The 26,362-nt window shown below is 41.1% G+C and overlaps 1 protein-coding gene across 22 annotated transcripts in view; it reads right to left on the bottom strand.

Moving 5' to 3' along the window:
* HMBOX1 (homeobox containing 1) overlaps nt 1-26,362 on the bottom strand; it is a 111,598-nt gene that overhangs the window by 45,214 nt on the left and 40,022 nt on the right. For 18 of the 22 annotated variants that reach the window (XM_057427720.1, XM_057427719.1, XM_057427729.1 and 15 more), the window contains exons 2-4: nt 17,362-17,445; nt 4,006-4,485; nt 1,944-2,029 (exon numbers count right to left, since the gene is read on the bottom strand). In XM_057427720.1, the coding sequence (XP_057283703.1) occupies nt 1,944-2,029; nt 4,006-4,485; nt 17,362-17,384 (589 nt within the window). In that variant the 5' untranslated portion in view covers nt 17,385-17,445. Of the gene's footprint in view, nt 1-1,943; nt 2,030-4,005; nt 4,486-9,255; nt 9,397-16,086; nt 16,169-17,361; nt 17,448-23,922; nt 24,438-26,362 lie in introns of those variants that run through there. The other 4 variants (XM_057427727.1, XM_057427731.1, XM_057427721.1 and 1 more) reach the window with 4 other exon arrangements.

Raw genomic sequence — 26,362 nt, 5'->3', positions numbered from 1 at the left:
AGATAATAAAGCACTGCCATTACTTAGATCTTTGCCTGTCCCACTGACAAACTCAAAAGCGACATCTAGTAGTATTTTCTCTGATCACTGTGCAGCTACATTCTGGATTCCCCCTCCTTGTTACTCAGGAGAGTTGAGTGGGATGGGTGTGAAACTTAGTCAACTGTGTACAACATGGATGGTGTCCTTTCAGGAGGAGCAGCCTGACAAACAATGAAATCTCCCAAAGGCTAAATGCCAACTTAACAGCAACTGAAATGTGTGATAATTCTGATTCAATGGCCCAGCATGCAGCAGTCTGCACTGATAAAAAAATAAAATAATAAAAAAATGCTGGCTTCTTTTAGAGAGTCTTTTTCTGCAATTGTTCCCTCTTTGCTTTATTTCTGTTGAAGCTAGTTTGACTGCTGGTAGACATGATGGTCAAATCAGAGAGCATTATTCCAGGACTATATGCAGGCAAGGACTGCACAAAAGTAGGGGAGGGACCTACTAACTGCCAAAACTTCAGAGTTCAGGTATAATTTAAGCAACTAGACTTAATGTTTAATTTTTGAAGTACTAATGCTAACATCTGATAAAGCTAATAATATTCCTCAGTTACACTAAATGTTAATCTCATGATTTTTCAGATGAAATTGAAACCAGGGAAGGACAAATAAGTTAGCCCAGATCACAGAGAAGAGCTGGAGACGTGGAAGGAATTCCTAGCTCCATGGATCAAGTGCCCATTTCTGCCTGCCTACCTGAACTGCTAGCATGCCTGCAGACCCAAATCTCCCAGGCAGATGGGTTCTTCTGACCTTTCAAATACTGGAAATACCATAGAAAACAAATTCCCTCTTGCTGGTTTGTAATTCCTAGTCATCAAGAAGCCTTAAAAACCTATTTTCAAGATTTAATTCAAGCTTGGGTTAAAAAATTAATATGTTATAGGTATAACATGGAATTCGAGCTACCTATTTTATTAAGTCTTCATCCTAAGATACTGAGATGCTGGAGTATATGCAGGGAAGGGCAATGGAGCTCGTGAAGGGTTTTGTGAGGAACAGCTGAGGGAACTGGGGATGTTGCTCAAAGGCAAGTGATTAAAAAACTTCAATCTATCATAATATGACTCGTGAATCACAGAATTGTTTGGGTTAGAAGGGACATTAAAGTTCATCCAGTTCCAACCCCTTGCCACAGGCAGGGACACCTTCCACTAGACCAGGTTGCTCCAAGCCCTGTCCAGCCTGGCCTTGAACACTGCCAGGGATGGGGCAGCCACAGCTTCTCAGGACAACCTGTGCCAGGGCCTCACCATCCTCACAGGGAAGAACTTCCTAAGATCTCATCTAAATCTCTCCTCTGTCAGTTTAAAGCCATTCCCCCTTGTCCTGTCCCTACAGGCTCACGTCAAAGCCCCTCTCCAGCTTTCTTGTCAGCTCCTTTACACACCGGAAGGTCTCCCTAGAGCCTTCTCTTCTCCAGGCAGAACAAGCCCAGCTCTCTCTGCCTGTAGTTATACAAACTATAGCTGTGTCTCCCTACTATTCATATACATTTTATGGTAAAAATACACATTATATCTATATATCTCTCACTCCCCATACATGAAGATGAAGATACGCCATCTATTTGCCACTCTTCACAAACAATTTTAGAATTAAGGAAAACCTTTTTCATCTTAAGATAAGAACTTTGGGCTTATTATAATGCTGTAAAATAAAATCTGCTAGCACAAGCCACAAAAAGAAAAAAAAGAAAAAAGTGATTCACTGGGGAAGTTCCATGATGTGCAGGACAATGGGTCTTAAATCAAAGGCATACATTATCATGACTAAGCTGACAGATCTGCACTGCAATGCAGAAAGCCAAGCAATATTCCAACATCTGCAATGTTCAGAGACAGACAGTTACGCAGTTTCCCAAATTGAAGAAAGGACTCCCCGAGCTCTTACCTGTTACCTGTGCAACAACTGCTTGGGAAATTCTCCGATTGGCTAGGAAGGCTTTGATTTCCTCCTTTATCACGCTGCTGTCCCTCCTACCAAAACAAACAAACAAACAAAAAAACAACACAAAAGAACACACAAAAGACAGACAGACCAAAGTGCACTTTGAAGATGCAAAATGGCTTTACTTCCTTTATTTAGGGGACAAGGAGTGGGGAAGGCAGGCATTAAAATAGTCAAAGTGCCTCACCGGTGGACACTTCTTTTAACAAGTGTCACGTTTGATCAAAGTACCTTAGCAGGAGAATGGATGACTCATGTCCTATATAATTCATAATAGGTTCAGCACTGCCATATGGAATGTACAAAGTTTCATTACACAGGGATGAATAAATCTCACATACCAGCATAAAAACCTCAGTCATAAAAATGAGGCACAAAAATAAAATATAAAGGATAGCAGGGTCTGCCTGGTTAGCTGCACAAATGAATATACATACACAAACCTCCTGAAACCTTTCAAGGAAAAAACTCAAAGGAGAAAAGATTTTGCAACCTCTATCCTCCACACACACTTCTTTAGTCCACAGCTTGCACTGAATGAACAAGTGGCGGTTATTTAAAGCCTTTGTATGATTTTACAAGGTGTGCAAAGGTAGTTCAGAAGGGACCGAAACTGCTAAAAAGAAAATAAAATCTGTAGGTTGCACAGGGACTGTGATATGCAGAAAATTTTAACTGCAGTAAACACGTACTTTTCTCTCCTCTTCCTTTCTCCTTTCCTGAGAAGGGCAGACAATTAAAACCAGACTTTATCATTTAGTAGTTTGCCTTTCTCTTCTCCACTCCTGCCCCAGCAGCATTCAAGGCCGATTCAAGCTTGCAAATGTAAATGCAAAATAAATGCTGTGTTGTGGGTTCATTTTTAGTTCTGTACCAATGCTCATCTTCTGTATGCCTGCACATAAAAGCAGTTTCCATTTAAATAAGCATTACAAGCATTACCTGAGACTTACTGCATAGGAACCCAAAACTCAAAGGAATGATTAAACTTCAGCAATGAGAACTCCTGCACACTGCTAAACGCACCACCTTCCTGCATTACTCCATTATCTTGCAGCTGACAGTACATGAGGTTGATCAGCTTTCCATACTGCTCATCTCTAATCCTCTCCTCCAAAAGCCACACTTTTACCCTAAGTCTCCTAACTAGTTCAAACATATTTTTATCCTAGAGCTTATGGACCCATCAGATCTATCACAGGTACTTCAGAAATGTTGCAATTTTTTTTTTTTTTTGGGGGGGGGCGCGCAGAAATAGAATTCCAATATTATGACCAAAATTGTTTTGAGACATTTGGCCTTTCCTCTTATTTCTTTTTGCTATCAAGCCCACTGACTCTGACCTTCATCCTCAGTAGTATAATCCCCTCCTTCCATCTTTGCCCTAATGCTGAAAAGGAAGCCACTAAAGGTAAAGGAAGGTCAGTCTGAGTAAAAAAAATCCCAACCCACTGGCTCTCAGTGAAGACTTTCTGCTTCTTCTTTATTTGTATTTTCCTATGCCAACCTGCAGATTGTGCAAATCTCAGAGTTAGCCCTGACACAAACTCTAAACAGATAACATAACATGTTCTGCAGATCCCACTGGAAAGCATTATTCAAGCAGATTCTCTACTCGCCCTATATATGGAAGGAAATACAACAGATATGAAGTAGTGGAGGACGATTCATGTGAATCAACACTCAGTCAGAAGTCTCCTGAATAAGAGGAGGGTGGAAAATTAGTGCACTGACATTAATTTAAATTTTTAGTACAGATATTTCAACAGTAAAACAGACTGGGATACCCAGACATGGCCAGGGCTTCTCTACACAAAGACTAAAAGGCAGGTGAGAGGTACTGAGATAGTGACCATTATGGAACTAGCAGGGGAACAGCTATCTAAAGCTGTTCCTGCTTTCTTGGCAATAGCCATCACTACTGAGCAGTCCTCCAGCATGACGATCTCCTCTGGAGGACCTCTCACTCTGACTTTCCAAGCTTTTTACAAAGACTTCTACTAACCTCATCAGTTCCTCCACTTTGTCATCAATGTCCAAGTCCTCTTCAGAAGCTTCAAAACTGTATGACCTTTGAGCCAAGCTGTTTGCAAGTGGGTAGCGGGTAGGCGACATCTTCCCATTGAATGCAGACAACCTCTCGTTACTCTCCCTCCCATTCTGATTAGTAGTGCAAGGCTGTGGGGAGGTATCATAACTGTTGCTTGGTGATGGGGACATCCCAGAATGCTGGGTCTGTGTTGAAGCTGTGGCTGTAGAGGAAGATGCTGGGACATTGTTGGTACTGTTGCTGTAGGAACCACCTCCATAGCTAGACCTTCTTCCAAATTTGTCACTATGCTCTTGATCAAGCCGATCCAAGGTTTCCAGAGCGTGAAGGATTTCATGTCTGGTCATTCCGGTACGTCTCAGGCGCTGAAGCAGGTCTATCTGCTCTATGGTAAATCTTGGTTCGTCTGTGTAGTGAGACATGGTTTCCAGCAGACTAAAACAAGGTAAAATGTAAAAGCAAGTAATTCAGTTCAGTAGTTCTCTGTGGTGCATGAAAGTACCTTACATGCCGGAAAGATCAATTCTGATCCAAAACTTTGAGTCACACACGACAGAAATGACAGCCCAATAATCCACCTCTAAACAAGCTCAGCAGGCAACCTCCCACTAAAGCTTATTTTCTTTGAACTGCTCAAACAGGAATTCTCTCTTCTACTAGCATTCCCTACACCTTCTACAACAGTACCCTTTTGCTTTTGATAAACCACTGCTACAGAGAGACAGTGGTTGCTCAGTAATTAAGGCTGCAACTTGATTTCAGAGAAAATATTGCCCATTGCTAAGTATCCCCCAGTCGGAAATCCCAGGCTCCAAACCTGTTAGGTCAAGGCTGAGTTTTTTTGGAGAAGTTTTAACCAGTTCTGACATGAGTTTTATGAATCTCTTTCAAATCTTAAGTGTGAAGAGTTCAAGTCGCCCTAACTTTGTTGTTACTTTGAAAAAAAGAAGATAAAAAACACATCTAGTGGAAATTATACTGCCCTGTAGGACAAAAGTTGATTTGACTGAAGTCCCATATCTGAAGTTTGATTTCTGAAGTCAGTAACTTTTGAACCTGCAATGTTGTCACAGATCATCTGCCCTAACAAGGAAAGTGCAGTACATCCAATTACTACTGAGCTTTCATTTAAAGAAGTAAGTCTACAGCTTTTTCCTCTCCAAAGGCAGGCTTCTCATGTAACTCAATCATCATGGTGGCTCATCAAAAGCATTTTTAACTCCAAAACTTCCCAAAGTGCCAAAACAACAAACATGTATTTGCTGCAAAGCCCAGAAATGGAACTGGAAAAAAAATAAATCACAATATGCTCCTTCAGTCTCTTTTCTTTCCTAGGTCTCCTCACTACAGATCCAAATGACATACAAATGACAAGATCACCTCCTTCAGAACTCAAGATTTTGAGAACGGATGGCAGATGGAGGGCAGACAGAACTTGGCAAAGAGATCAACACATTTTCCATCCTTCTTGTGAATCTTCTTATAAGTCAATGCTTTATTACAATTCCTGCAGGAGAGCAGGGTGAAGAGATCACTCAAACTCCAGGAGACATGACAGAGCTAATGTACAATCCCTACAAGTGAGAGCAGACAAACAACAGCCTCGGGAAAGTCAAGCAAGAATTCCAAGGACCCGATGAAAACAGAAAGAGGGATGACAGCTGCCTCAATTACGCTAGACCTTCCAGACACAGGGCTGCCTATTTCTCTCCACAAATTTTGAAGATCACATCTCATTTCCATTTCTGCACTGGCATAGAGAAGTCCCCAGCAGAAGCCAGAGAGTGACAATTTTTCAACTGCTGCATTTAGTCTTTTTTAAGATACATGAATTGCAGTGAAGTAAACAAAATCTGTAGGGTTTTGGTGTGTAGCAAGAGAATCTTTTCAGGGGAGTAACCTCTCACTACACACACCTGACTAGGCAATGGGAACAGGTCCATCCTATAGAGTCAGAGGGTACAGCCATGTCAGTGCTAGGAAATTAAATAGTGCCCAGGAAGAGGCACAGTAGCATCTACATGCAGTTGTCTGCAGCATTACTAAATCGCTGCAGCTGTCTTTGGCACACTTTTGGTCCATCACAACCAGTGCACTTCCAACCAGTTCACAGGCTCTTTTCGAGACCTTGCATGGAGCAGAAACCACAAACCCTGTCAGGATGCAGCCACTCAGTCCCAAGGCTAGGAAGGTCTGGTGGTATGGAGGTGGCCATGTGGCCTTGAGGTTGAAGAACAGCACTGAGAACTGGCTTAGTTAAGCTACAGCTTAGTAAACTGTAGGTAAAGAGTAGCTATGCAGAGAAAGCTACAAAGCCAGGATGCGTGAATCCATAAAAATGGCATCTGCAGCCTAGAAAATACAGAAATGAAAAAAAGCTCCTGTCTTTGGCCTCATCAAGCAACTACTGAACCCTTTTAATTGTTTCAACAGTGTGAACATAGGAGAAAGAAGCAGGAGGACAACACAAGGGGATGACTCCCATCCAAGAAAATGACTGTGTGAGAAGACAGACGGACTACAGCCACGTAAGTGCTTCAGTCCAACCGGAATGCGCTGTCCTTTGGACAATTGATTACTTAAAACGTACAAGCCATTTTAAATTTTAAAAGAAAAAGACCCAGATTATTTTACTAAAAGGAGGACACAGCAGCCAATGCAGCAGCAGACTAGTGACTGACTGGAATTGTAACAACTAAAATTTGGAAGTCACATCTCAGACAAGACACTCAGAGCTTGACAAGGAGCATTTGGAAACAGACATTGTGTTCTAGGTTTGGCCTCTGCGTCAGGGGAGGCAAGGCTGCACAGTGCTTTTCTCCAAGCATTGTGAGAAGTGTCACAGTGACTTAACTCACATCACAAATTCTGGTACAGCCTGAAAGCCCCCCATGTCACCTCTGAGTGGCTGGTTTTCTTCTTAAACATCTGGCCTTGAGATGGATTTCACTAGATATGCCAGCTTGCCTTTCATTAGAGATAAACCCATCTGGCCCATTTCTTACCTGTATTTCTAATGCTACCATTTCCTGGATCATTTATCTGTCAACACCAAGTTTCACATGCTCAAGTACTTTGTTGAACTAGAGAATTTAATGAACAAGAGCCTCCATGCAGAATTACCACTAATCAAAATTCTTACTTTAGTCTTTAAAGTTTAATACTAAAACATACTTTAGACTGTCTAGGTTTATCTCCCATTTGTCACAGACCTAAAAACCCGAAACTTTTGTCCTTCTAGCCCGAGAACTGAAAAACTAGCATCTGACAAAAGCATGACTTTCCAGGTAGCTTCAAAAATGCGGTAACACAGAACTTGCAGCAGTTTGTGGCCATGGCCAATCATTCCTTTTAAAATTTAAGTGTGATTCCTAATTTGTCTAAAATGTCAGGGCTGTCCTTCTAGATCTGGGTTGTCAGGCCAAATTAATCTCCTTTAGTGAATTACACATAATCCTTTAGTGAATCCTAAGTATCCTTTAGTAAATTACTAGCGAATTACATATAATGAACTGCAGTGTTCTTAGCTGTAAGAGAAATGGTTGACCTGGGTCGGAGCAATCCCAGGCATAGCTACAGGTTGGGCAGAGAAGAGATTCAGAGCCTCCCTGTGGAGAAGGACTTGGGGGTCTTGGTTGATGAGAAAATGAACATGACCCACCAGTGTGTGCTTGCAGCCCAGAACCCAACCATGTCCTAGGCTACACCAAAAGAAGTGTGACCAGCAGGTCGAAGGAGGTGATCCTGCACCTCTGCTCTCATGAGAGCTCACCTGGAGTACTGTGTACAGTTCTAGTGTCCTCAACATAAAAAGGACATGGAATTGTTGGAACAAGTCCAGAGGAGGGCCACAAGGATGATCAGGGGACTGGAGCACCTCCCGTATGAAGACAGGCTGAGAAAGTTGGGGCTGTTCAGCCTGGAGAAGAGAAGGCTGCGTGGAGACCTCATAGCAGCCTTCCAATATCTGAAGGGGGCCTACAAGGATACCGGAGAGGGACTCTTCATCAGGGACCATAGTGATAGGAGAAGGGGTAACGGGTTCAGACTTAAACAGGGGAAGCTCAAGTTAGATACAAGGAAGAAATTCATCACTGTGAGGGTGGTGAGGCACTGGAATAGGTTGCCCAGGGAGGCTGTGAATGCTCTATCCCTGGCAGTGCTCAAGGCCAGGTTGGACAAGGCCTTGGGTGATATGATTTAGAGTTAAGGTGTCCCTGCCCACGGCAGGGGAGTTGGAAATAGATGATCTTAAGGTGCTTTCCAACCCTAGCTATTCTATGATTCTATTACCTGTTGTAGTTTGCTGTATGTGGGGAAAGTGGTCTGGCCTCCAACTTGTCCCACTTCAATGTACCACAGATGTGCTGTGCATGTGCAGTAATTGCAATCGCACAGGGATGCATGGGCTGCTGGACAAGGCCATCCTCTGCTGTAAGGATAAGATATTCAATGACTTCCAACTTACGTTCCACTGTATCCTCTTAATCTGTGAGCTGCACCTAAGAGGCTTGCAGAAAGTAATCTAAGAGTAGCGAACCTACTGTTACATTATATCCATCACACTATGTTAACACAATCACTGGAAAAATTGTGGCAATTTGAAAAAACAAAGCAAACCAAACCAAATTCAATGGTCTGTCAATTTGACCATGCAAAATATTCTTCTAGCCCTCCAACCTTTTTAGAAAACTTCTGCAAAATTTTTCCAATGCTTAAAAAGATAAGAACACCAAAATCAGATACAGTATCTCACTGCTGATCTAACTAATGTCATATACAGTAAAAACTGCCTTGCTTATACTTACATACACAACATATACTGCATCTGACATACTTCTCTTTGGTCTTCTTGATTTTGAACTCTTATTCACATTTTCAGGTACTTTTCTACACAACCATGAGATCTAGAAACAATGCTTCTGAGTTTTATGTACTGAAAACTGCAGGAACTGGGAATTTTCCATTAAAAACCCAAAACAAATATTGCAAAACGTGGTATTATTGAACTTGTTCCAACATTGCCAACTAGCTACTCCTTTTTAATGAATAACTACAGTAACATTATTTAGAACCTTTATTCTCGCAGGGCTGCAGTTATTTTCCCTTTTTAAAATATTTGAATAAACTTACCCTATTTAAAGATCAATTTACAAAGCAGTTAAGTAAATCAGCCATTTAAAAAATTATTGTAATTTCATTCACCTCATTAATTAGTGGATATTCTCCACTACTTCACCCCCCCCCCCCCATACTGCTGTAAGAGCCTCTTATCCTCCTGAACTCCTCTGGCTAGCTGTAATTCAATTTGCTTCCCCCCTCTTCTTCCTTATGAAATACAATCAACTGCAAAAGTAACAAGAAGTAAAATAAGATAGAGGCAAGCAGAATAATTGGGGGCATGCAGGAGAAAATAAAGATAGCAAATACTTTTCCTAAGAACAAAGACTGTGGACCGACTGCTTTGCTGTAGTCAAACTGGCAAACTTCGCTGCCACAGTAGTAACATATCCTCAACAGTTGCAGATCTTAGCTTATAATCACATTCTTCATCTCCTTATCAGTTAGCAAAACTCTCACCAGTTACTGTCAAATTTCCTTGGGGAAATAACCAAAGTAGAAAGCACAACCAAGGGAGAACTGTCATGCATTTTTCTGCCTGAAATTTTGAAAGCAAGACCTCTAGAAAGCACTAATTAAGCTCAAATCTGTAACTGTCCAACTTTTTAACAACTGAATCTGGCCCTTAAAGTGAACTGTTTATTTAGATCCTGACAGAAAATAAATGTAGACTGAAGTATCAAATTTATTTACATTTTTTTACATTGAGTTGGCAGCCACACCCCAAGTAAGATAGACCAATTCCAATTCCTGTCTCTTGGTATCGATAAAGCATTAGAACTTCACTTTTTTGTCTCATCCAAAAGGAACCTGAGGTACCTGAATATCACACTGAAGGGAGAACTATAAGGAGCTAAACAAAAAAGAACTTATTTTACTCCCCCAAATCCATAGATACAACAAGCAGGTCTCAACCAGCCGGATGCAGCATTGCTCTTTTCCACTTCTAACACCACTTTCTGGAGTCAAAGCTGCTTAGGGTCATAATTGTTCTCAATATCGTTGCTTTTCCTTGTCATACCACCAAGACTTAGTCTTTTTTTTTGTATGAATTTCACTCTTTAGATATGAGGATCCCTCCACACTTTGAAAGTACTGATCTTGAGTGGGGGTATGTAGCAAATTAACAGGGGTGTTCTCTTCCCTTATTTCCCTGCATCTCTTAAAGAAAAGCAAGGAAAAAGAAAGCACAGTTTTCTCACCTACTATCACAGCCCAAGCCCCCCCAGATACAAGAATCATCTACCTGACACTAACTTTCTAGGTGCTGGAACACAGCAGAATAATCCTATAAAACCAGCTAGGAGCTAAGTCCATGTCCATTTGAACTTGAGAAGTTCAAAGCATTTCAATTACCTATTTGGGAATAGGGCCAGACACCAGCCTTAACACCTCTAACACTTCAGAAAATGGCTCTGGACTCCTTAATGATCACAAGAAATCATTTTCTCCACTCTTTTACTCACTGTACATGAGTAGGAAGTACTCTAGCATCACTGAAGAGATCCTCTTCTGCTTCTCTAAATATCCATTAAAATTCACTGCTTTATCTAATAAGCTCTGCCACCAGTTGCACTTTTTGATAAAAGACCTATATTTGATATAATCTGCATAATATGGATGTGGGCTACAGCCAAAGTGTTCTGAACAGGATCCTGGTAATTGGTTTAAGAATGATTCTGATAAAGTCACATTAACTGTAGCAAACAGGATGGGGGGAGATGCCAGCTTCTGCCCTCCTTTGACATATGACACATACTGCTGGCCCAGGGTTGGTCGCTAACAGCACTACACTGTCCTGCCAGCAGGATCTTCAGAAGTTGTTATCTTCTCTTTGATAGCACCATCATTTTTTGCAACATAACATATATTTTCTTGGTATCACTGAATACAGTTTTGCCCTTTAAATGGAAGAGCAAAATTACAAGGCAAAGATGTAGCTTTTCAGCTGAAGAAGGTTATCCCAAAACACAGCACAAAAATCACTTTCTACAACCAGTTAACTGAAAAGTGTTTTAGCCATCACGGTTTTTCTCACAGCTTGAACTCCTTTGCCTACCAGTTGTTTTCCTGTGTGTATGTGCATACAGTACTAGTGAGCACCACTATCTGAATGACTGTGGAAATGGATGTCCTCCAGCTATGGTGGCTTTGCATGCCCAGGCCACAGACCACGCACTGGTCTGCAAGCACCGTCGGTCGGTATGACTGGGCTGCTATGTTTCCTTTCTACATGAGGTCTCTGATCTAGACAGCAAGCAAAAATGGATATTAAGGATGGCACTACTATTTCCAAAGGGAACATAATTTGCTTATCAATCAGCCCGATACTCAACAACCTAATTCACATGAACCACAGCTCTGGATGCTTTCTATCAGAATCAGTGACTACAAATAAACTCCACTTCCAGCTGCCCCGTCTGTTATTATTTTAACCATGCTTTGTATTATGCAAGCTTGTTTATCTCTCCACACATTTCTGTGAGCTCCAAGGACCCAAGTAAAGTTTCATTCACTCCTTCCTTTCCTACATCTCTCCCACCATTACCATCCCAAAGGATGCAGCTAATTCTTACAAAATGCTCAAGAAAGAGATCTTCATGCTAAGCTATAGCTGTTCCACAAGCAGAGTGGTTGATGTATATCACAAAATGAACTGTGCATACCATGCACTCATGTTCAGAGGCAAACACTGTGACCCATCAAGTGCAGCTCTAAGGTACAATTGGAACCAAACTGGGACCTTTAGGGCATAACACTAGTCTTCTGAAATTCAAGCTTTGGCCTTTTCTGTTCTTACTGAACAAGTGCATCTCCTTTTATTCACAGTCAAATATTTCAGAAGTACCCAAAGCTTTGCACTGTATTAAGCAAAGCTGCCTTCAAAACAGTAGTTGATGCTATGAATTCTGGGGCGCAACAGAGGATTAAGGATCTGACTCATCTGAGCCAACATTTATGCTCATCAGTTGCAACTCCAGTGTTTTCAGTGGAGTTGTAGCAGTTTTCAAGAGAGAGAAAAAAAATCAGGCCTCAAGTGCTCATCATGTCAACGAACACAGAGCCATCCTTATCCATACGTTAGCATAATCATCTCCTGCAGTTGCATCTCTTAGTTCTGATTTTCAAAGAGGACTCTACTCCCATTCATCCTGATTCACAAACAAAATGTAATGCTTGTAATGACTGCTCTCATCCAAGGGAAACGAAAGCCTCATACTGCAGCAAGCAGTGAAATCAGTCTACAAGCTGATCTACTGAGGTTAAACGTCACCAGTTCTGTTTATGAATGCAAAACAGTGTCTTATGAATGCAGAACACTGCCATACGCTTTCGATCAAAATGGTGACAATTAATAAGAGCAGCCTGAAACTTCTGAAAATAAATCCAACGTAATCAAATACTCACCGCTACACAAATTACAGAAGGCAAGCTGAGAGGAGAATATCAACATATCATTTCTTCAGGAGGCTTCAAATTTCTCAGCTAGTTAAAGAGCCCCAAACCCAAATTCTCCTCTTCCGCATAAACTTTTCTTCCACTAGATCTTTGACATTCTTTACTGCTGATAAAATATTTTTACTGGCTGCTGGCACACTGGCAGTAAGCAAACCCTAGCAGTTTTGCTGCTGATTCCACTTGGGTGAGTAACTTACTCTGCTTTATAGTATCTGCTTTACATCTTTGGGAAAGAGAGAGAGAACTTGATATTGATCTTACAAGGTAAAAATATGTATATATAAATGACAATTATTGTCATAATCCAAGTCTTACAAAAGGGACTGACCTCTGACTAAGCACAGGGCTGGGAGCCAGATAATTCTGAATTCTACTCAAGGCACAGACTGATTCACACTGACACCTTATCTGTCTAACCCTAACCTTCCTTGCTTTTAAAATCTGAGTTTCCTACTATTGTCGCAATTCTACAGCAATGAAGCAGGAATTCAAACTTTGAAGCTGGATTCAAGGGCAGAATTAAGGATCAGAAGGACTAACAAACAGAGAGAAAAAAGCTGTAGTGGCAGCTGACTGCTGAACCAGGGCCTAAAGCCCAAACCTGTGCCAAGAGCAAAGGAGCAACTCTTGGATCTGGGAGCCGAAGACTAAACTTCGGATACATAAGCTAAGTAACAGAATCAGGGCAGGACTTGTGTGTACTTGAGTTATGCAGCTAAGTAAATCTCACCAACACACCAAAATACTGTTGTTATTCCATATGAGGAAAACACAGTCGTTGCAGCAATAAAACTGAAACACCAGACTGGCAAGTCACATTTTCAGCTGTCAAGTTTACAGGGTAGGTATACTGCACTCTTCTGCCTCCTCAGTTCACTTCAGAATTTAATCACTCCTTTATTAAAACCCAGCACCTCAGAATTCTCTATAAGGAGAAGCTAGCTGGAGTATCTATATACTTGAGCAAATCTTCCCACAGAATACCCCCATAAGGCATGGAAGTGGAAATATGCTAATTTTTGAGACCAAGAGCTCACAGGAAAAGCCTGGCCTTCAGACAAATCAAAATTACTTGTTCAAAGTCACACAGGCATTCTGCAAGAACGCAAACCAAGCATCTGGCCAGACTTCGAGGGTTTTCTCACCACACATACAGCCATCCTACAGGGTCCTTCTATAGCATCAGATATGACAAGGCGTAGGACAAGTTTCAAGCAATGCCATCACCAGGATTTCCCCCACCTCTTCCACACGCAAAGGAAAAGAGACATTCTGAAGTATTTCAGGCAGTCTTTCTCCTCAGGATCTATTACCAGCAGTAACAACTAACATACTTACTTAAAAGAGAAATTTTTACTTCAGAAAACTAAAATCCAAACCCAAATAGATAACAGCAGCTCCTTGAAGAACATATACCATAATAGCAAAAACATGGGGTTTTTGGCTATGTTTGCTTCCATATTAAAAGTTCTATTTTATTTAAAAGCATTTCAAGAAGAAACGCACATCTTAACTAACGCGCTTACAGCAACAAACATCCCTTTGTGCAGCCCAGATCAAACTAGGGAAATTTCCTCTTGCGTGACACAGAGAAAACCCAGCCTATATTCTTAGGGCAAGTCCAAATCCTGCTCAGAGCAGGAGGAGGACACTTGAAGATGCAAGTGAGATGGTGAACCAAGCTATGACCTGTTCTTCAGCCCATCTGCATAGCTCCAGGACTTGGTGAAAATCACCACTGACCAGTTCGGCTCACTAACCCAGGAGGAAAATCAGCCAATCAAACCACCAACCCACCCATAGCTAGTATTTGCCAGGGTTAGCAAGCTGGATGAGCTTATAGAAGGCTCTGATGATTGCTATTACCAGCTCAACACATTAGGACAAGCCAATTTGGCCAAAAGCATAAGCAGGTGTAAGAGGCGCATGTGACACAAGACCGCTTTATGGTCCCTTCCAGAATGCCTTAGCTGCTTGTGAAATCAAATTAATTCATCTGGTTTATCTTGAGTAAAATAACGGCTCAGACAAGATGCTATTTCAGTTAAAGAAGGTTAAAACACCAACTATTTACGCAATACCTTGTCACTGAAGACAAAAGGAGCAATTTAGCCGAGTTCTCTTTCACCCAAGTTTAACTAACGAGTTTCATGTCACATTTCAAGGAAGCTGGACAAAAGTTAGCACAGCTCAGCCAGGCAATGACTTTCTAAGCCACTGTGACTCCACTGAAGTTGGCATATGGTGACAAACAGTATCATTCACATACTTGTTCCTTTTTTTCTGTTGTTTTTCCTATAAACGATGATAAGGCTTCCATCTAGTCCTTTTTCATCTGCATTACTCACACTGATTTTCTTTCCACTCAGCAGACTTTTACTCACTTCCAAGGCAGCTCTGTCACTGCTGGCAATTAGATTCATAAACAAGCCTGATAACTCAGGTAAACTTTAAGTGATTATGTTGAAACTGTCTAGTTCCATTAGAAATTGTATTTTGAGAGATAGTTTGAAACATGCAACACAAATACTGATGGCCACATTAACACTCACTATTAACACATATTAATTAATCAACACTGCCCTAAGTCTGTGAAGAGTCAGTAATTATGGAGAACTCAACAGAGATTTTCTTTCACAGGCTAGAGGAAGACTTAGTTTTAGATAACTGACTAATTTTTGTGAGACCAAAATCAAGAGTCCTGTGTTCACACCATGCTTCAAATTCCTCTCAAGTACCGACTCTCATTCAACTGTGGATAAAAATTAAGCAGGTGAAATGGTAACTGCAGCCAGCTGCCTACTTTGCTGTTCTGACAGAGGATGCTTCCCCTTGGTAGAAATAAACAAACTACCCTCTAACCATGGTAGTTTTAAGACTGTTTAATCTTATTCAATATTTAAGTAAAAACTTACTTTTATTTTTTCCTTTTTTTTTTAAAGGCTCTGTTTTCTTCTTTCCCCTTCCAAACCCACGATGCCTGTTTACCCTTTTTCAACAATATCTGTGGTTTAATCTGGAAACTTTATACCTAAGTGGGTCATCTCGGCCCATTTAGTCTGATTTAATACTCTTTAATCCCTTCCAAAGAGGTTTACCCCCGCATTCATTCAGTCAAAAAATCATCCACCTACACTTCTATTGCATTCTCAATGACTGTATTAACTGCACATATACTGGAATAAATGGAAAAAGCTGTTACCTCTTGGATGGGAAGGTGGAAGCTGATTAACAGGGCAGAAAATGTACAGGGGCAGAACATGACTGAAATCTAGCTAAAACACAGGAAATTAAAACTAAATAACTCACAGTTTGGAAATTTATCTTAAAAGTCTGATTCACAGTAGTAGCTGACACGCCGTCCTTCTGCTCACACAAAGTACAGGGGAGCTCTAAGAACACTGCAATCTCTGAATTACCACCGTAATAAAGATGCACAGGGCAATGCAGCCTTACCTCCAGACTTCTTTCCTGCTGTGAACTAGATCTTTACAATTTCAAGTGGTGATTTTAATACTGAAATCCAACATATTTCCAGCTAAAAGAAAGCAGAGGAGGTGGCTCAGCAGGCTGGCAACAAAGTAGAAAACCGCTAGTTTTGAACAGAAGACTAAGCCACCAGAAGTAGAAAATAACTCATTAATGGTTGTATCAAGAAAGCTTTCTGAAATACACTGGTTATTTAGTTTCCAACGCAAAACCCATGGCAGTCACTACTTTTCACTGTGAGTGCCTCTACAGAAGTCTGTGAGTACACTGCCACTTGTACTGTGACTGTCCATGTGCTGGATGAATAATCATCATCCTTGTAATAATCCATCTGGGAAAATCTGTCTTCATTCACAGTTGTCCAGTTTCTCGCTATCTGCTCTGTAGACAGAATTTCTCTTTCCAACTCAGTCTGACAGAAGGTACAATCAGAAGTCAAGAGGTCAAAGTATCTAAAGAATCTGATTGCCAGTGGACAAGAATTCGGTCATATCTCTAAAACATGAACGGGGAACAGTGACATAGGACTAGCCGATGAGAGATGGATGTACAGCACAGTACAGGTCAATCCTTTCCTTTAAGCCTGACAAGCTTCAAATTTGAATTCATTTGCTTGCTTATTGAAGAAACAGCATAGATACCAATTGCATTGAAGATCTCTGACAGAAGTAATTTGGAAGAACAAATTAATAGGCTGAACTTCAAAGATGAGATTTGGACAACTCCAGTTCATACTTGGATTCCAGATACAGCAGTAATTACTTGGACCAACACATCCAATTCTAGTGCTAGGTTAGGTGCCCCAGGTTTTCTGCCTTTGCTATATAACACTGCGTTAATGGTGTACTAATTGCATTTCACCAAGTCTAGTGCTAAGCTCTCTTGCACAGCTCTGGTATGCCTCTAGTACGTTCAGGAGATGTATGGAGACCTCTGTTTTAACAGTAACTTTCCTATGATCAAGGCTAAATTTCTAAGAACTGCATGATGTTCCCCTTCTTTCAGTGACAGAAAAGTAGAAAAAACACATCAGCCAGACCAAGAGAGAGATTAAATGCTCCTGTTCCCTGGTTCAAATATCTAACAAATACCAAACCAGTGGAACCCTCCAATATAGCCAGCTGTTGATAAACACTGCTCTTTTTAGACAAATTAATGGGGGTAGGGGGGCAAGAAAGAAAGAAAGCCCAAACTACCAAGGAACTCTTCATTTTTGTGGGTTTTTTTTTAGCTTGTACTTACACTACTGGAAAAGTTCTGAGCATACTTTACATGGGGATGGGACGTCACAAAGCCTCTTGAGGGTCTTCAGTGTTATTTACCATTCTGTAAGACACAATGAAAAGATATGAGAACGCTGAGAGATTTCTATGAAAGACAAATAAATTCTGACTTCTTGTCATTCACTTACAATTACACAACTGTCTTAGAGGAATGGCAAATAACCTCCTGTTTCAGAAAACAAAACCAAAAACAACTACCAAAGCCTTCAGGATCCTTCTCAGTCATCCAACGCATCCCTCTGCTAAAAGGCAGCAGAATGTATACCAATCACTAAATATAGCCATGGTTAAGAAAAATGCTCTCTAGAACCACATAGTTTTCTTATATCATCTTTCTATTTATTCCTTTTTTTTTTCCTTAATTGCCTGTTAAAGCCTCAGCCTCTTTCTTTACTTTACTTTCAGTGGGAGCTTTCACATGGCCTGCAATGGACCCATGGTCTTTAAAGTATGGCAAATAATCTTTTACATACAAACATCCTATGGATTATAATGGCTCAAGTTATTCCTGGATACTTCATAGATCTAAACAAGGCCAACCAGCTGAGTATTCTGAGCTTGTGCACAGCCACAGGTTAAAAAATGGATATATTCAAGCGCATTACTCTGGATAATCTGTGACTAATCCAGGCCCACATATAATCCCAGATAGATACTTCAATGGTAGATTCCTAAGGAGAAAGTTGATGGCTGGCAGCATAATCAGTCCTGAGACAAAAATTAAAATTACAATTGATTTCTTTTGGCCACAAGTAAATTAATCTATGCAATCATTTAGCCTTATGACAGTTACCTACCCTTTTAACTCACAAAAGCTATTAAAAGGATTATTTGGCTAACATCCGCAAAGAACTTAGAAGACAGGTACTATGTTCTGAAAAGGAATGACCTAATAGAATTTTCTTTAGCTATCACTGCTGATGTCTTTCTCCACAAACTAACAAGGACTGAAGTGCTTCAAAAGTCAAACTATTAACCAAGAGAAAGACAGGATATTATATCCAGGAAGATACAGAAAGAACCAGAGAGAATATTTACGCTTTGAGCTACGGGTGTACGTGACTTGGAATAGAAAATGGGTAGAGTAGCACAGGGATTTGCATTGGATAATTCACTCTGATCTATAAAGAGACGTCTGTAATATTAGCAACCAAGCCTGGTGGATGGACACATCTTGGCTCTTCTCAGCAGTTAAGAGTGGCCCAGACATTGTGGTATGACTCTTCCACTATCATGTCACTAGAGGCTTTTGGGGAAGAACTGCACCTATTCCAGGCAGAACCCACTGGGCATACAGACTGTACCATCATTTAGGTGGATTTTTTTTTTTCCTTGATGAAGGAAAACTTTGGAACTTTTAGGACAAAAGGCTGAGCTGAATGAGCTCCTCCAGAAGTAATAGCAGTCAGCCTCAGGCACCAGCTCACCCAGGGGAATTAAGGCTGCCCCCATAGGACTGCTACCACCCAGATGTGGCCAAGGAAAGCAGTGGGTGTCTTGGGGGGGGAAGGCTGCTGAGATGGCTGCTGCCATTTCTCAAACAATTCATTTGGCCCACATCTACATCTCAAGTTGTCTTTTTCCTCTCAAGGAAAGGAGGTTGCCAAGAGCAAGGTCACAGACAAGATGAGTGGTCCCAGCATACTGTCCCAGGTCATGTACTGTGGTACAGGAGAGAAACTGTGGCACCGAAGTACTGATGGATGGAAAAGACAAATACTCAGGTGTCTCACGGTCAGCCACGCCAAAGCTTTATAAGATAGTTCTATACCAAACACTACTCTGCTAAATCTCTTAACTGCATTTAAAACATATTCCCTGAAGCAGTCACAAAAAATATGAGATCATGCTGTTGACTTATTGCCAAATTTTAAGGTTAATACAGAGAGCTGTTTTGTTTTCCAAAAAGGAACAAATTAGTCTTAAATATATACAAACTTTCTGAAGGTCAGAGAGGCTAATGATAGAAAACTGGATTCCTCAGAGAAAGATTTGCTTCCAGCATGAGGAATGTGGAAGAAGCAAAGAACAAAACCCACAAAGGAAAGAAAAGATCATTTTCCATCATCATGAAACACAGTATTAAAACTGGAGCACAAGGAGAGGAGACAGAGCCAAAGAAAAGGTTGCAGTAACTCAGGTGCGAGATGACAAAGGCAGGACAATGATATTAGGGATACTAATGGAAGAGAAGAAATATAGTACGGGCCTCGGATGTTATAAATGAAGAGCCATTAGGATCTAGACCAAATCTGGAATGAGAACATAGGAGGAAGAAGGAGCTTTTCCAAGAGACTCCAGATCTTTGAGCACAGACAGAGGATGATAGCATTTCGGCAGAAATAAGCAGGTCAGAGTTCCTGAGAATACAGGAGAAATTCACCATTTTTGCCATGTTAAAGGTGAGGCAGTAATGGTACAGTCTGAACACAATCCCAAACCATCACAGACAGAGCCAAGCAGTAAGCCAGGTCAGGGAATCCTGCTGTCTGCTTTGGTGGCTGGACTGGTGAAAGCAAACGCAGTTGCACAGAAAAAAAGGACAGCTAGTGCTTCTGAAGCCTGATGCCAGAACAGACCAGCTGCTATTGAAAAAAGTTGCAAATAGTTTTTGACTCAATGCTGGTCTAAAGTTCAGTAGCACAGAAATACCTTCCCTGCCCCCATACACATGCAACGGTTGCTTACATTTTTTTTGTAATTTAAGGGCCTACCAGGTGGGAAACAGGAAACTCCCTCATCTCTAATTTTTAATCAAAAAAAAAAAAAGATAAAAATCAACCCAAACCAACATAACTTCCGTCACCAACAAATCATGACTCTGAAATCATGAATCTGTATTCCCTGTTCCCTCAGCCTCCTCTCAGCAGAAAACCAGGTTTGATCACAGCAGCAAAGGCAGGTATCACCACTATCTGTAGCTGATACGCAAATAAGCACTCACCAACCTTTGCCCTACCGCATTATTCATTAAATAAATTACCTGCTAACACTGGGAAAACACTACCAGCTCCCCTTCCTATTACTGGGACAACACTACCAGCTCCCCTTCCTATTACTGGGACAACACTACCAGCTCCCCTTCCTATTACTGGGACAGACAATAAAAAAATCAAAAATTAATTTGGAAATCATCGCCACAGTTGTAGAATCAGATGTAACGAACAATCTTGTCCCCAGCTTAAGTTGCTATAAAGGCAGCTTAAATTTACAATGGATAAGTCTTCATGGCAATCTGTTTTTCCGATATTAAAAATCTCATTTTCTCGGTGCCAAGGACAAGTGGAAGTGTGAAGCACTGGAGTACCAACTCTGCATTTGTTTCGCTTGACATGAAATTATTCTCATTTTAGTTCCGATTTTTAATACATTCTTGAGATCCACTTCAGTTTTCTTCATTTCTCACTGTATGCAGTTAATTGTTTTGAAGCATAGTTCACCCTGATCCACAATGCCCTGCAGAAGCAAGGAGGAAGTCACTTGGTAAAGATGAAGCTGATATCACTTATTCGGAAGACAAATTAATTTTCCCTCTTAATTTCTGAGTGAGTCACACAGTAAAAAAATAATGCCATCACTTTGTATTTCACTAATATCTTCCTTGGTAAGTTCTTATAAAGGGCTTAACAAATAAGAAATTAAAAGCCTTTATCCTTGGGGAAAAAAAACATCACAAATAAAACATGAACAGAGGGGCTAAATTGTTGGCTTAAAGCCACACGGGATGGTTATCAGTGGCTGAACATGGTATCTGCCTGAGGACACAGGCCCCACTATTAAAACAGGACTATTACCGTACCAGCTACTGAAATGCAGAAGAATCAAGTTTAAGCTTGCTGATAAACCTGGTGCCTTAGTGAAGAAAACCAGCCCTGAAAATGATGTACTACCACTGCTGAATTCACAATAAAGTCAGATTCACAACCCCATGCATAATTACAAACCAATGCACTCCTAGAAGTAACAAAAACCAAACCCAAATTTAAGTCTTTTACTTAATGTACAAATGAAGGTCTATAGGAATCATCAAGTCTTCTGGCTGGACTCTTGTGTGTGTGTATGTGTCTATAAACACAAGCTGTTACATTTCATCTGGTTCACCTTCTCCAAACTGAGGCCAGCATGAACTAAAACAAACCTATTAGCCTGGCTTAACTTATGTCCAGGGGACACCTCATCTCAAAACCAGCAAGACACCAAGGATCTGTCCATTCTAGTTCATTCCAGTACTTAATCACCCTCTCCATTATAAATTTGTACTTGATACCTACTTTGAATGTGTCTGACTTCAGATTCCAGACAGCAGCTTCTGTTAAGCACTCCTTTGCCAGCTTGGAGTTCTTTATTCTTGGGAGATGTTCAGCAAGGCTGTTGCTTACCCAGTGCTTTTAAAACTCAAGCTACTGCATTTGTATCAAAACTTACAGATAAATTCATCTGCATGCATGCACAAAAGTAGGACTAGTGTCCAAAATACTAAATCTAATCTAGGACTCTCTAGCCCATTTTCCCAAAATAGTCCTATTAGAGGAAAAATAAAAAAGCTCTGCCACATGATTTGAGGATGTGTTACACTTGTGCCCTGGAAAGCAAGGTTAAGAACCTTCTCTAAGAACGGCCACCTCCCGAGCACATGCTGTGGCTTGCTGCGGCTTGGCGGAACACAGCATCCAGTTCTATGCAGCCTTTGTACTGCAACGCAAAGAGAAAAGTTGTTTCCTAAGTATCCAGGCTCCAAGTTATTTAAATATCATTACTTTAAGTTAGCACATTGATCTGTACTTAGAGCACAGTTTTGTGCAGACCCTCAAGAAGGTGCACAACAAGCTCTTGTCAAAACTCGTGCCTAAACAAGCAACACAGTCACTGCATTTGCTGCAGCTTCTGTGTAACCTTGAATCCATGTTTGCAAGGAGCACGTTGGCTCGGTTGCAAGGTAACAAGGCATGAATTGCTATGACAGAGATCTTAAGGGACAGGTTGTGACCTTCTAATCGCGGAATCACAGAACGGCTGGTTGAAGAGAATCTCTTGAGGTCCTTTAGCCCAATCCCCCTGCTCAATCAGAGCCAGTTGCCCAGGACCATGTCCAGACGGCTGTTGAGTATCAATAAGGTTTGACACTGCAACACTTCTCTGGGCAACCTGCACTAGTGAATCAAAGGGGCAAGACAGCATACTTTTTACGAACACAAAAATTCTTGAAGAAACTGCTCAGAAGTTAAACCCAATCAATGCTGTTTTCAGTCTCATTATAGTGTGTTAGTTTGCCAAAGCCTTGACAGTACAACACAGGAAAAAGCCATATTTTGGGATTACAGTGAGGGAATATAATAGCATCATGCCAAGCCTGCAGCAAATTGTTTTTTGAAGGGACTGGATCCTCTTCTTCCTCAGAACTCTTTAACTGAGGAGAAACCACCAAAAGAACCCTTTTCCCCTTTAGAAAACACACCCCCAATCTTACAATAAAGCCACAGTTGGTAAACTTAGAGCAAGCAGGTAAATTATTGCTTCCACAACATGCCCTGGAGAACAATTAGCCAAAAGTTGCTGTTTAAATTGTTTCTCTCTTTTCCCTCTCCAATCCCACACAAAACAATCTTCCCTAATTAGGTGGCATTACCTATAGTGCAAGCCAGAGCCCAGGCTCCATTTTGAAGCAGACAGATCCTATCTACAGAAAAACTGAGGTCACAAAATCATCAAGTTTCCCAAACTCACACAAGACTTCTAAAAAGGCAGGATCATCTGTATTTCATCAGAAAGGACCCCTAGTTACTCTAGAAGTCCAAGAGATACACAAGAGGCAACACAGTCCCAGTAAAAGAACACTGTTAAGTATCGCTTTGTCCTTAGTGGCAGCTGGAAAATGAAACACTGTCATCAAGGTATCTGCAGTCACATTTCAGTGGAGAACCCCAGGCTGTATTTCCATTAATGCTTACAAATAAGCTTCCAGCCTTAATGCAACCAGCACCTAAGCTGTTGTATCTCCTTAATTTCAGTATGTTGTCCCTCCAATCATTTCTAAAAACCTGCGTGGAACCAGAGGCCAGATTTGAATTAGCTTTCCAGCTAAAATTGCAAGTGAATCTCGATGGCGAAAGACTGACAGCAATGAACTCATAGCACACAAACTTGTAGCTAACAGCTGCTACAAAGACCACTTACTTAATGATCAAATAGGTTATCTTAATACATTTAGATCAGTTTGAGCACTGAAATGGATGAGAAAGAGTGATGGTCATTCACACAAGAGAGATTTTAAGGAGATGGTGACTCTCAGCTGACAGGTTCAGTACAAAAATGTTTGACGCTGCGCTGCAAACAGAGCAGAAGCTGTCACAAAATAAGCAACTGCATGTCAGAAGACAAAAGGACTTCTTCATCTCTCTGCTCTTGCCAATGCCAGCTAACTCCTACAGAGCTACAACAGGCAAGATGTACCCGAAAGTAGAATGAAGATTTAAAATACATACCAACAGTAGAGATTACACCCAGAACTCTGGATACGTACACTGTGAGGCATACACGTTCATCTGGACAGAACTGCAGATGAAAGACTGCCAAGCCCCTGAGTCCAAGCCTGGGCCAAACATACAATAAATGAGAGGCTCATTCAGAAAAGATCCCAATTAACACTAATTACCTTGACAATTTTCTGCTAGGAATATGGTGACATAGTAGCACTGGCTATGCCAACTGAAATGAGATTCTAGATTGCCAAATTTAATGTCTGCATGCCACAAGTATACCTCCACTGCAGAACACTGTTAGATGTCAGCAGCTCTGCTTACTTAGTCTATTCAGGCAGGCTCACGTGCGGTCCACACCTGGTCATTATGACCCTAAGGATGCTGCAGTTAAATTTCACACCAGCTGAGGCTGCTCAAATGAACTACTATGCGGTACGCTCTGGTAGAACTTAACCTCCTGGAGTGCCCCACTGTTTGCCATCTCTCAAGTCTAGCTACAGGGTATCAGTTTTGGCACAGAGGAAGAATTACCCTGTTTGACTGAAATTTGGGTGCAAGAGCATGCAGATCAAGCATATAAAGGCTAGCAGCGCAAACTAGGAAGAAAGAAACTACTGCTATCATGGCTTCCAGGTCCCAGTGAGGAGCTTGCTCACTTTGGAGAACCTGACAAAGTTGCCCTGCATACCTCATGCAGCAATAGGTATTCAAGTGAAGGAAAACCAGCAACAGCACAGTATTCTGCGGGTCCAAGATGGCCAGCAGTACCTTCAGAACATCCACCCAGAACATAAAACTTCAATAAACTAATCTCAGCCTACTACTGACATGACACACGAAGATTAGAAAACATACTAGTTTTCCCAATGTCTAGAGGACAACTAATAGAGACTGCAGTGCTTACGGAGCTTGGGTTTTGATCTTGAAGCTGTGCAGGTTTACATGCTGGACTTAAAATACAGTCTTTAAAAGACAGGACTTCCCTTGGCTGTCAATTCCACTGAGACCTGCACCTTGCTTGCCCCAGAGAATATAAATGTCTACTATGAAGAATAACACTCCATTGCCATGTAGGTTATGGATGGTGATAGGCAAGTTCAGGAGCATGGAAATGGGAGGCCCTGCAAAATGTACAAGAGGCCCAAGAAAATGGAGCATTCATCTGACTGGACCAGCAGAGACCACCCTTTATCTAGGACTTTCCTGCAGGAAGCCCCCTGCATCTTCACAGATGTCACCAATTCTTCTTTAGCAGAATTTCAGAAATCGTACCTGGCATCAGACTATTTGATAGAGATTAACTGCAGGACAGGAGTACCTCAAATGTTTGGCAGGCACAAAAAACTGCTACTGCACAATCCTATGTGAATATGATGATGTCTAATGCAAGATGTAAGCACATGCAGCTGAAGCAAGTTGAAGAACATACACCCAGCTGCTGACTTCAGAAAAGAAACCATAAGTGTATCTGCTATTACTAGTACCAGGAACAAGCATGGAAGAGAAGTAATGCCTTCTGTTCTTCTTGCTGTACGGCACAAAGTATTAAGAATCACTCAGCAACAGTAAATACACTGCATAAAATTTATGTGTTATCTTTTTTAAAATAGATTTTGGATTTAAGATTATCATCTCCTTTTCCCAAACAGTAACTTGATAACATGATGTACAACAAATAAACTTGTTAGGAACTTTACAAAACATTAAATAATGTTCTGAAAAGCTCTGTGAGCTTTCAGTTACTTGTAATAAAATAAGCATGCAGCTCTTTTCCACGCCCAAACAAGTCTGCATAAAATCATGCCACTAAGGAGAGACTACAAGCACAGCAGTCTCACAAATGCCTGCCCTCTGCCTCACAACTGAAGGCAGGTTCATGACCAATCATAGAGCGCTCATCTGTTGTTCACTTCGGAATGCAACTAGTTTTTATCTGGGAATCTGCAGTCCACCAGTTATGCTGGAGCAGGGCTGGGATGTGGAGATGTGTTCTCACTTCAGCAGCAGAACAAACAAGTCTCCTTGCCCCTCTCCATCCCCATGCCCTTCTCAACTGGCTGTGCTTAAAATACTGATCTGCAGATCTACCTTCCTTTTTCACCTTCCCCTCTTCTTCCTCTCTGATGACCCAGACTTACATTAGGACCACCTCTAAATGTATTATCCACATCAAGCAAATGCTGTGATCCAAGTTCTCTTTTTCTCATACTTGGCCAGGAAGCCTGTGGGGGTTTTTCACCCCTGCAGAGGTACATGGTACAGCAGATGCGAGTGAAAGAGGACAATCATTTTTGTCCAAGGTAAAGTTGTACTCTGACAATTTTATTCTCAAGACATTCCATCTTATTTCTACCCACTGACTAGTTCAGAAGAGACAGAGAAGACTTTGGTCAGAAGACTGGCAGTGATGATAAGGTTCTGGTTCTACTGATGTTATGAAAATAAACATATATATATATATATGGTGGAATTTAGCGATGT

Source organism: Pezoporus wallicus, unplaced genomic scaffold (assembly GCF_028554395.1).
Source record: "Pezoporus wallicus isolate ANWC-B61680 ecotype Strahan unplaced genomic scaffold, APGP_CSIRO_Pwel_v1 contig_6464, whole genome shotgun sequence".
Classification (NCBI taxonomy): domain Eukaryota; kingdom Metazoa; phylum Chordata; class Aves; order Psittaciformes; family Psittacidae; genus Pezoporus; species Pezoporus wallicus.
Note: the sequence above shows the minus strand (reverse complement) of the source record. Positions and strands in the feature narration are given on the sequence as shown.